We start from the raw sequence: 10,647 nt of genomic DNA on the forward strand, positions 1-10,647 counted from the left end.
CTCATAAGAGCAAGCTCACAATGGCCATACTCTAGACAACATGTACAAACTACTTGTGCCATCCCCAGAAGAAGATACAGCTGTCATTCTCTATTCTCAGGGAGCTGCAGTGACTGGCCAAGATCACCAGACATGAGCTGTATACCAGGACGTTCTCACACCCAGTTAGGCTCCAGAGCCTGTTATCCACTAGACCCTGCCCCTAACAGACCACCAAAGACAGGAATGCAAACAGTGATGGCCTGCATTCACCCCATAGTCATCCAGCTCTGCCCTTACCTGTCCCTGCACAATGGCCTTCAACAAGGCAAGAACTGCATGTCGGGCCTCCGGTGGCCGCTCTGGCTGCAGCAAGTCTGCGACAGCCTTCCAAAGTGCTTCCACTGCATGCTGCCATAACAAAGAGCAGACAGTGATAAGGGTGTGATCGCCAAAAACCTGAGCTCCTCGATCAAAGAACAGAATAGGGTCTTTCGACTTAACACTAGCTCTATGAGAGCCTTTATTTTGAGTACTTCCTGATGTTCACGGTGACAACAGACGTTCGGACCATTTCAAACCCAAGTCTCTCTCTCTGTCTTTCTCTCCCTCCCTCCCCCACCTCTCTCTGTCTCCTGGTTTTCTGAGAAAGAGTTTCTCTGTGTAGCTCAGGCTGGCCTCGAAGTCAAAGATCCACCTGCCTCTGCCTCCCAAGTGCTGGGATTAAATGTAACTTTTTTTTTCTGAGACAGGGTTTCTCTGTCTCAGGATAGCTTTGGCTGTCCTGAAATTCACTTTGTAGATGAGGCTGGCCTCAAACTCACAGAGCTCTGTCTATCTCTGCCTCCTGAGTGTTGGGACAACTGATATCTGGCCAAGTTTCTTTAATGGGCCCCAGGTCACAGTCGAGGAAAGGGAGAACAGACAGGACAGGGAGGCAATTCTGGCTTCCCCAAGACTGCCAGGGAAATCCCTAGTAGATCTCTTCAGGTTCAGAGCATCGAGTTGCTCAGAATCTGCAGCAGATGAGCCCTACACATGCACCTGCCCCAGAAACCTTACTCCAAAGTGTTCCTGCAGGAGTCAACCCCTACGAAATGTTAAGAATTCACTCTGAACCCAGATAGTGGTGGCCCAAGCCTTTTATCCCAGCACTGTGGAGACAGAGGCAGGTGACTCTTTGAGTTTGAGGCCAGCCTGGTCTACATAGTGAGCGAGGGCTACACAGTGAGTCCCTGTCTCAATCTCCACCCCCAGTGACTACCAAAAAGAGGATAAGCAGACACGCATATCCATAACCCTTTTTGGAATTCAGGGGAAGCCCATTCCTTTTGCTGCCACCAAGACAAGTCTCTTAGGATTGCACACAGGGCATTTCTAGAAGCTTCCACATCACTAAGATGAAAGCTAAATTTCTCTAAAATGGTAAAAATTGAATCATTACAAAGCTAGGCGTCTGACATACACCTGTAATCCCATACTATACTGAAGAAGCCGAGGAAAGAAGACCATATCAAGTTCAAGGTCAGCCTGAACTATATAATAAATGCTAGGCTGGCTAGGACTATATAACAATTCTGAAAAGGGGAAGGGAGAGAAGAGGAGGGGAGGGGAGAGGAGAGGGGAGGGGAGGGGAGGGGAGGGGCGAGGAGAGGAGAGGAGAGGAGGAGAGGAGAGGAGAAAAGCTCAAAAGAGTAAACAGCAAATTGAAGGATTCAAACAACCTGGAACTGGCATGCAAAACTCCAGCAGTGTAACTGAGGCAAACCTACCTCTTCAAGTTTCTTAGTTTTTGCCACATCACAGATCTGCCCTATCATTCGGATGCGATTGTTGAGGCCACATTCACCGCTAAGTTCCTAGAGAAAATAAAAAAGGAAAAGGGGCATGCTTAAGAGGTCTCCTTAACTGCCAGTCACAAACCACCTGTAAGTTGTTCTACATTTTATCTATAAACCAATGTGGGTTTTTTTTCCCCCTTTCTTTTGGTTTTTGTTTTGTTCTGTTTTCAGACTGGGTTTCTCTGCATAGCCTTAGCTGTCCTGGAACTTGCTGGATACCAGACTGGCCTCACAGAGATCCACCTGCCTTTACCTCCTGAGTGCTGGGATTAAAGGCATGCACCAGCCCCCTAGGCTGATGTGTTTTCCCTGAGATGAGGTTTTGCTATGAATCCCAGGCTGTCCTTGAACTCACATTATAGCCCAAGGCCAGGCTCAAATATATAATTGTCCTGCCTCAACCTCACATGTACTGGGACTACAAGGAGAAGCCACCTTATCCAACCATAGAACTTTTTGCTTTTTTTTTGTTGAGTATGTAGCCCTAAGTGGCCCGAAACTCACTGTGTAGACAAGTCTGGCTTCAAACCCACAAAGATCTGCCTCTGCCTTCAAAGTGTCAGGATCAAAAGCATGCACCACCAAACCTGACTAGCTATAATCATCAGAATTCATGGAAGAGCTTACTGCTCCAGCTCTTGGACTACAAGGGCAACTTTATTCCCCTAACTGAAGTTTTGTTAGATAAAACTTACATAACATAAAATATACCATTATAACTATTTTATTTATTTATTCATTTTATTTATTTATTTATCCTTTTATGTGACCCTAGCTAGCCTGGAACTCATGCCCAGACTCTGAGCTCAAGGTGATCTTCCTGCTTTAGACACCCAAATGCTGGGGTTATGGGCATGAACCACCACCAGCCTGGCTACTGCACTAAATTTAAACTGCAAACTTTAGGATTATCACAAGGCTCACAATCACCTCCACTATTTCAAGAATGTTTATCACACTAAAAAGAAACCACATACAGTTCCTTCCAGCTCCAACTTGCTTGTTCTGGATATTTCATACACTGGATACACTGGACTCATGAACCATGAGGCCATCTATGACCAGCTTCCTTCACTTCGCATGCTTTCTATGATCCTTCAAGTTGGGGCATACCTCACTACTGGATGCTTTCTCCTGATAAATCATACCCCGCAGAATACAGATGTACCATAGTTACAACCTTAATCAAATGATGAGCATTTGGTTTGTATCAGAGTTTCAAGTACAAAAGTTCAACAATTATTTATGGGCAAAATGTACACGCAAGTAAGACACCCACAGACATAAAATAAAAATCAAATAGGTGGACAAACATAGGTTATAGCTCTTTTTTTGGTTTGGTTTGTTTTTTCGAGACAGGGTTTCTCTGTGTAGCCTTGGCTGTGCTGGACTCTTTGTAGACCAGGCTGGCCTTGAACTCAGAGAGATCCGCCTACCTCTCCTTCCCAAGTGCTGAGAGAAAACAGAATGTCCATCATGACAGTAAACAAAATACGCTTTCATGGATCACCTAAAGCAAGTGTGCTAAAGCAGGTCACCAAGATCTTGAGGAAGGACATGTATGCATGTCTCCACAGGACCGGAGACAGCAGCCCTGTGCAGCTGGTCACCAGCAAGCCGTCACCCCCAGAACCAGTGACAAACCCAGCCTTCCTTGCACTTCGTGCTGGGCTCGCCAAGACAGAGGCTGCTCACTCACTCTCAAGATTTCTGCTGTGATGATAAACTCCGTCTGTTTGCCTTCTGCACACCTGGGATTTGGCCTTGATGTCCCCAATCCCAACAGTATCTTAAACTTCTCCTTCAAGCCTGAATCTTTGCTTGCTGGTTTGGCCATGCTGGGCAGGCAGTACTAGAGATCTGCTCTGTGCAAAAAAAAAAAACCAACAACAATAAACATTATTTGATACACCCGAGGAAAGGCTCTCTGTTTTCCTGCGCTTGACGCGGTTGCCAGGATCCTAGGTCTAGAAGAGGCAATAACCTGTCCTCCCTACTGCCCCTGGGGCAACTCAACCCATGCAGGCGGGACTCTGCCACAAATCAACCCTGGAGGTAGAGGCCTAATCCAGCCTTTAATCTACCCTTAGACTACCGCTGTGGGGTGCACACAGCCACGATGATTGCCATTAGTTTTCTCCTGTATGAAGGAGGAGCTTTCTCTGAGGACAACAGAAGCAGAGGCCCGCTCACACCCGCAAAGCAGGGCTTGGAGCACTGGGAACTTGTCAGCGGTGGGCGTAGCCGGGGCCTGGATACAGAGGGGCAAGCTCCCCTTCAGCCCATCGCAACGCGACCATACTATCACCCCGACCTGCACCAGCATTCGGAGCCTCACGGGCTACTCACCCCGCGCGCGCCTTCCGCGCGCAGGACTTCTTGCACCCAGGAAAGGGCGCACACCCCCAGCCCAGGGCAGCTGCCGGAAGATCAACCTGTACTTCCGGGGGCGAGAGCTGCGTTGAGCTCCCTGGGACTTGTAGTTCCGCGTGCGCGGCGAGCAAGTGGCGGGACCGCGGGGCCAAGGGAATGCGTAATTTACTGCCCCCGGCATGAACTCTGGGGTACGGATGCTGACTCGCAGTCGGAGCCGCGCGTCCAGGATCGCGTCAGAAGGGTGTGGGGAGGAGCTCGCCCCGCGAGAGGCTGCCGCAGGTAGCGCTGCGCCCGGAGGAGTTTGGATGGATGGGCGAGATGAGGAACTGGCTCCAGCCCGGGAGCCGCAGGATCTGACCTAAACTCTAGGCGCCGCATAGTAGGCAGTCGTCCACAAACGCTTAGAGTCTCGCGTGCCCCCACTCTAGCTTTTTCCGTGGAGCTGGGATCTGTAGGGGTTCTGGATGTGCCCGTACATCCACCCTTGTCGCCAGCGAAAAGTTTCAGTCCACCAGCCTAGCTTGGGGGCATTTACTTGTTTCAGGCTGACTGTGGGACACAGCAGCCTGTCCTCAGAGCTGCCTCCCTCTTGTACGACCAGGCTGTATGCCAAGAACACACCCAGCCAAAAGTCTTCTCCCCAAGCCGGACGGTGGTTCTGAAAGAAAACAGGCCCAGAGAGAAAACAGGAAAGGGCATGGCACTCGTTGTATTTGTCCTGTAGCCATTACTGACCTACTATGTGCCAAGTAGTGGTACGCAGGGAACAATTATCAAAGCACCTGCACGTCTCCAGCTGGAACTTGAAGGTAAGTGGCTAGAGCAGGAGCGTGCGTAGGCATCAATGGTCCCAGAATCCGTTCAGTCATGGAGACCCACTGAGACCCAGGCTGAGGCTTGGCAAGAACCACGTGCCAGGGAAAGAAGACAAGACTAGTGTTGATACTGTTAGGGCAGCAAATGCTTTGACGTTAAGAGAGTTTGGAGCTCATCTTGAGTGTTAATTTCTGAAAAAGGAGTGGCACAGTCCAATTCGAGTGTTAAAAGGTTCTCTTGCGTGCAGCTCAAGAGACAAGGGGAAAGGTTACATCCTCCTAGAGGCTATCCCTAGTGTCTTGGTGTGCTAACAGGCACGTTGTCAGACCACCATGTACTGTTGTGACAAGGGCAGAACACTTCTACAAACCGCATGGTAGATAATGGACAGTTGCACAAATAAATGAGGGGGGAGTGAATTGTCAGGTAAGCAGCCCCCTCACCCTACCCTCCAAAGGCTGAATGGCACTTTTTGCAGAAGGAAGGAAAAGCCGCAGGCCTGTGAGACATCCACGGAAGACACAGAAGGTGCATGTGGCCTATGAGGCTTCTAATGGTGAGAAAGGTGAGGCCAATGAGGCCCTCAAAGTACCAGTTTGGGAGCCCCAGAATTGGCAGCAGCAGCTGGCCAACATTCGCATCATGAGAAGCAAGAAGGACGCACCTGTGGACCAGCTGGGTGCTGAGCACTGCTACGATGCCAGTGCCCCACCAAAGGTAGGCAAAGCCTCCACCCGCTCAGGGGATTCCTTGTTCTTCCATGGAAGCAAGAGATGCTCGCTTTCTTGCTTTCTTTACAGAGCAAGACCTGCCAGCTCTCTCAGCTGACACCATCCCCGACAGGCTGCATACAAGAGGATGTGCTCCTACTGCCTTAGCGCACCGGACAGCATGCATCGTCTGTCATTCATCGAGCTCACTGTGCATGTCAGGGGAGTGCCTGTGACCTGAGGCCTCATGCATAGTGATGGCATTTGGGAGCATTTCAGTAATGTGAGAGGAGGAGAGTTCCTTAGACTAACCTAAGCTCTAACCACCTTCTGATACTGGATGACCTGAGTACTTCTTGTCTGTGGGCCTGGTGGTCTAGCAAATGAGCAGTGTTGTCATAGACCAAGCAGTCACTGTAACAGTAGTAGCCAGTGATTGTCTAATATCCACCCTGTTCTAGGTGTGATTCCAAGCAAGTCATTGGAGCTTCGCAGTACTCTGTAGAAGCAGATAATTGGTAGACATCAGCAGATCATTAGTCCATGTTAGTTGTGACAAGTCAGACCCTGCTCTTCCTGATGAGTAAGAGGTCCACAATAACAAGTAAAGATGGGTAAGTGACTTGACTAAGACCGGTCATCATCCTGGCCCCTGTCATTGTACAAGCAGGTGCGGAGGTACCAGGTACTCTTGTCGCTGATGCTCTCCAGCCAGACCAAAGACCAGGTTACAGCAGGTGCCATGCAGCGCCTACGGGCCCGGGGTTTGACTGTGGAAAGTATCCTGCAGATGGATGATGACATGCTGGGCAGGCTTATCTACCCTGTGGGCTTCTGGAGGGTAAGCCTTACCCTTGGCAATAGGGCCAAGACGGGGCGCTGGTCTGGGGGTGAGGGGCAGGCATCTCTGCTACAGAAGCCTTTCATGCTTCCGACCTACCAGGAGCCTATACCATGGGGCTGGAGCCCTGTCCCAAAAGCTCTTGAGATTTTCCTGTTTACAGCCCTTCATTCTTCTCCCCTCCCACCCAGCTGCATGCCCTCCCCTCTCTTCCCTTCCCCTCTTAGGCTCCCTAGGGTGTGTCACTCCAAAGAGGCGCTCCTCCACTCCACAGAACCCTGGGTGGTGGGTGGATCTGTTGAAAGTGGCTCTGCGGGTGGAGCCGCTTCCCCTTGGCACTGCGTGGGCCACCACAGTCTATCAGATTGGTTTTAAATAGCCCTCTCCACTCAGGCACAGGATGGGAACCACCCAGCTGGTCTGGCAGTTGCTTGAGGGAGCCCCAGGCTCCAGCCTTCCTTCCTGAAGGTCCAGGTGCTACTAAGTCTAGGTCCTAGGGACTGCTCAGCCCCTGAAGGGAATGCTGAGACAGGGGACCCAAGCTGGTTCCCACACACATGGCCCTGGCCCACATGAGAGGGAGGCGCCACATTGGAGGTACACTGCCAGGGCCTCCTTCCAGCTTCTTTGCTGCCTTTGGCTCCTCACCTCCTGGAGAGGTAGGACACGTGGTTACATCTGTATGAGCCATAGGCAGGTGATGGGCAACTCTGAGAACCTGGGGACCTTCCAGACTAGGCTAGGCCTCACCCCAAGGCTGATCCACACCATCTTTCAGAACAAGGTAAAGTTCATCAAGCAGACAACCACCATCCTGCAGCAGCGCTACGAAGGGGACATCCCTGCTTCAGTGGCGGAGCTGGTAGCCTTGCCAGGTGTTGGGCCCAAGATGGCACACTTGGCCATGGCTGTGGCCTGGGGGACCGTATCAGGCATAGGTGAGTAGTTTGTGCCACAAGGAGGGAGAAGTCAACTCTGGGCTTGCTTGCTTCTGTTAGGGTTCCCCAAGCACTTTTGTGACTCAAGCCAGAGTATCAGAAGGGTATTCTCAGTGTTGAGCAGGCTGGCACTGTTGGTCCCTCCTGCTTGCTGATCTCTGGGAGGGACCTTGCAGCCAGGTGACCTCCACATGCTGCAGAGTCATGAGGAGTGCTTCACCTGTGGGTAGGAAGCTAACAGGTGCGGACTGTGACAGCCCTGTGGAGCCTGACCCAGGCCTTTTGGGTTTGAGTTTGTTGGTTGTTGTTGTTGTTGTTGTTTTTGGGGGGGGGAACGCCAAATTATTTGTTTGTTGTTTGTTTTTTGGTTTTGAGACAAGGTTTCTCTGTGTAGCCCTAGCTGTCCTGGAACTCACTTTGTAGATCAGGCTGGTCTCAAAGTCACAGAGGGCCACCTGCCTCTGCCTCCCGAGGGCTAGTATCAGAGGTGTGCACCTAAGCTTCTTAAGTACTGGGATTAGTCATGCTCCCCTGTGCCTAACTCCAGGAAGTCCTTCTGAGGTCATGTTTCAGTTTAGGGCTTTTGGTGAGTTAGCCAGACCAAGAGGTAGAAGTGTGTCCCAGGCAGAAAGAATAGAAGCGGTAAAGCTGAGTAACAAAGCAGGAAGCTCTAGAATGGGTGGAACAAATTAAGGAAGGCAGAGGCTGAGGTGGCGGTGGAGAAGGAGGGTGGTCTTGTGGGATTGGGGAAGGAGGGTGATTTCTGGAATCCTTTCTCTGGGTATCATCTTTTAGCATTTGAAGCACCACTGTAATAGCTAGGTTGAGGACCTATTTCCTGGGCAAGGATGAGATTTAGCCCTGACCTCTCTTTGGGCCCCCAAACGCTGGCTTCTGAGTGTGCCTGGTGGAGGGGTTCCTTTAGAGATCTGTAAGCTGGTAACACCGTTGCACTGACCAACAGTGGTTAGAGGGCAGCGAGGGGCCCAGGGCTTTGACTGGGAGCTGGTAACCACCTGTTGAGACTGGAGGAGAGCAAGCCTTGGCAGAGCCTGGCCAGGTAGGAAGTGGGTGAGGCCTCCCCAGCTCAGTCTCCACTCCTTAGCTCCCAAAGCCGCCAGCAGCCTCTTAGTTGACACTTGAGCTTATCTAGACACTGTCCTCAGCTGCCTGTGTCCCGAGAGAAGGGAGTGCCGTGGTTGGCAAGCTCCATGGGGGAAGGGCCCCCACAGGGACACAGGTGTCCAGTGCTTCCAGTGGACGGGACAATGTCTCAACACCACCCGCTTCTCTGTGTAGGCCTGCCTACCTGCGGTGAGACCCGGGGCTGCCTGCTGGGAAAAAAAGGTCCTCTCAACTGAAAAGCTGGGACTAAGGAGTCCTGACCCTTGCAGCTGGGTGACCTTAGGGCACACACTTGGTCTCTCTGAACTTGAGTTCACAGCCAGTGAAGTAATTGCTCTCCTTAACAGCACAGATGCATAGGAAGCCTGTCTGCCCAGCACAGGAGGCTCCTACATGTGGCCCTGGCTAAGGCTGCCATGATGTGACCCCTCAGCCTGAACTCCCAGTCTTTTCCCAGGCAATTAGTGAGTCAAGAGGCTGGCATGGGGACTAGCTAGCTGTTTGCAAACCTTGGGAAAGGCAAGGCAGACACTGCAGTTGACCAGGTGGCTTGGCAGGAGGCCCCAGTGAAGGTAGGAGGTTGAATCCTTGCAATGGCAGCTAATGGGAACAGGAATTGAAACCCAGGTGGAGCACAGCTGTAGCCAGACTGACCCTGTTATCCACTCTATTCCCAAAAGCTGGAGTAGCGGATGCCAGCCAGCTCTGCAACAGTGACCTCAGGCTAGCCCACTGGGCCAAGCTGCTGCCACCCAGCCCAGTGCTCACAGCCAGTGGATGAGCTGAGAGGGGCCTTAGGACCCAGGTGGACAGGGCAGAGGAAGCAGAGCATCAACCCCCTCCCTCCCCCCATCCAGGCCTCATTCTTGGGAAGGCTGCAGACCAAGACACAAACACCAAACACTTTGGGGTTTGTTTTGTTTGTTTTTCCCAGGATAGAGAGTTGAATTTTTCTTTCTTTTTTTTTTTTTTTTTAAGACATAGGCCAAGCTAGCCTTGAACTCAGAGCAATCTTACATCAACCTTTCAAGTGCTGGAGTTATAGATAGGAATCATCACACTTGCCTCACACTTTGATTGCTTTGTCTTTTGAGGCAGGTTTTTTTCTGTATAGCCCTGGTTGTCCTGGAACAGGCTGGCTTCAGGCTCAGAGAGCCACCTGCAAGCCTTTAATGCCAGCACTCAGGAGGCATTTGAGGCAAGCCAGGTCTACATAGTGAAGTCTAGGATAATCAGGGCCGTGAAAAAAGACCCTATCTCAAACAAATAAACAATCAAGCAAACAAACCAAATAGGCTGCCTGCACCCCAGATTGAGGGCTCAGCCACGCAGATGATGTACCTTCTCTCAGGCTCCATGGTTCCCATCTTGTTTAGAAGCCCAGGTGGGAAAGATCTTGGGCTGTCTCCTAGCCACACTTGCTTGGAACTGGGGATAAGGATAGGGACACAGTACGGCTGGCAGAGTGCCCTAGTTGACCCTGCCCTGTCTCCAAGCAGCAGTGGACACTCATGTGCACAGAATAGCCAACAGACTGAGATGGACCAAGAAGGTGACCAAGTCCCCAGAGGAGACACGCACAGCCTTGGAGGAGTGGCTGCCCAGGTACAGAGTGGCTGGGTGAGCCTGGGGGAGAGACCCGCCCTGCTCTCTTACACATTGACTTACCCCTTACCCTCACAGGGCGCTGTGGAGTGAAATCAATGGGCTGCTGGTAGGCTTCGGCCAACAAACCTGTCTCCCTGTCCATCCTCGCTGCCAGACCTGCCTCAACCAGGCCCTGTGCCCTGCTGCCCAGGACTTCTAAGGGTCATAGGGCTTCCTCTGGCCAGTGTCTCTTAAGTGCCTTTATGGGGAGGGGTAGTAAGATTTGGGGGTTGTTTGCAGGGTGTATAATAAAGCTGGGGATTTATTCACAATTGACTTCTAGCCCAGTTGGTTTAAGATCAGGTCGAGAAGCGTATATGTGAATGCAGCACTGCATACGCAGGTCAGGGGCAAGGTTGCCTGGGAGACTGTGT

At 51.4% G+C, this 10,647-nt stretch overlaps 2 protein-coding genes across 16 annotated transcripts in view; one reads left to right on the top strand and one right to left on the bottom strand.

Moving 5' to 3' along the window:
- The window catches only part of Tsc2 (TSC complex subunit 2), a 34,966-nt gene extending 30,720 nt beyond the window's left edge, over nt 1–4,246 (bottom strand). For 9 of the 11 annotated variants that reach the window (XM_055604756.1, XM_055604761.1, XM_055604758.1 and 6 more), the window contains exons 1-4: nt 4,170–4,240; nt 3,520–3,685; nt 1,752–1,838; nt 280–390 (exon numbers count right to left, since the gene is read on the bottom strand). In XM_055604756.1, coding sequence (XP_055460731.1) covers nt 280–390; nt 1,752–1,838; nt 3,520–3,657 — 336 coding nt within the window. In that variant the 5' untranslated portion in view covers nt 3,658–3,685; nt 4,170–4,240. Of the gene's footprint in view, nt 1–279; nt 391–1,751; nt 1,839–3,519; nt 3,686–4,169 lie in introns of those variants that run through there. The other 2 variants (XM_055604751.1, XM_055604759.1) reach the window with 2 other exon arrangements.
- A 70-nt stretch (nt 4,247–4,316) lies between these two features.
- Nucleotides 4,317–10,545, top strand: Nthl1 (nth like DNA glycosylase 1). Of its 5 annotated transcripts, none has more exons than XM_055604872.1 (6): nt 4,317–4,475; nt 5,491–5,729; nt 6,393–6,563; nt 7,342–7,501; nt 10,126–10,231; nt 10,310–10,545. In XM_055604872.1, the coding sequence occupies exons 1-6, from the start codon at nt 4,373–4,375 to the stop codon at nt 10,431–10,433; spliced, it is 903 nt and encodes a 300-aa protein (XP_055460847.1). In that variant the 5' UTR covers nt 4,317–4,372; the 3' UTR covers nt 10,434–10,545. The 5 variants fall into 5 exon arrangements, with proteins under 5 accessions (XP_055460847.1, XP_055460848.1, XP_055460851.1 ...); XM_055604873.1 differs by having other exon boundaries at nt 5,494–5,729; XM_055604876.1 differs by having other exon boundaries at nt 4,319–4,384.
- Nucleotides 10,546–10,647: the final 102 nt, after the last annotated feature.

The sequence above is a fragment of the Psammomys obesus genome, unplaced genomic scaffold (genome assembly GCF_907164565.1).
Source record: "Psammomys obesus unplaced genomic scaffold, mPsaObe1.curated_primary_1811, whole genome shotgun sequence".
NCBI classification, from domain to species: domain Eukaryota; kingdom Metazoa; phylum Chordata; class Mammalia; order Rodentia; family Muridae; genus Psammomys; species Psammomys obesus.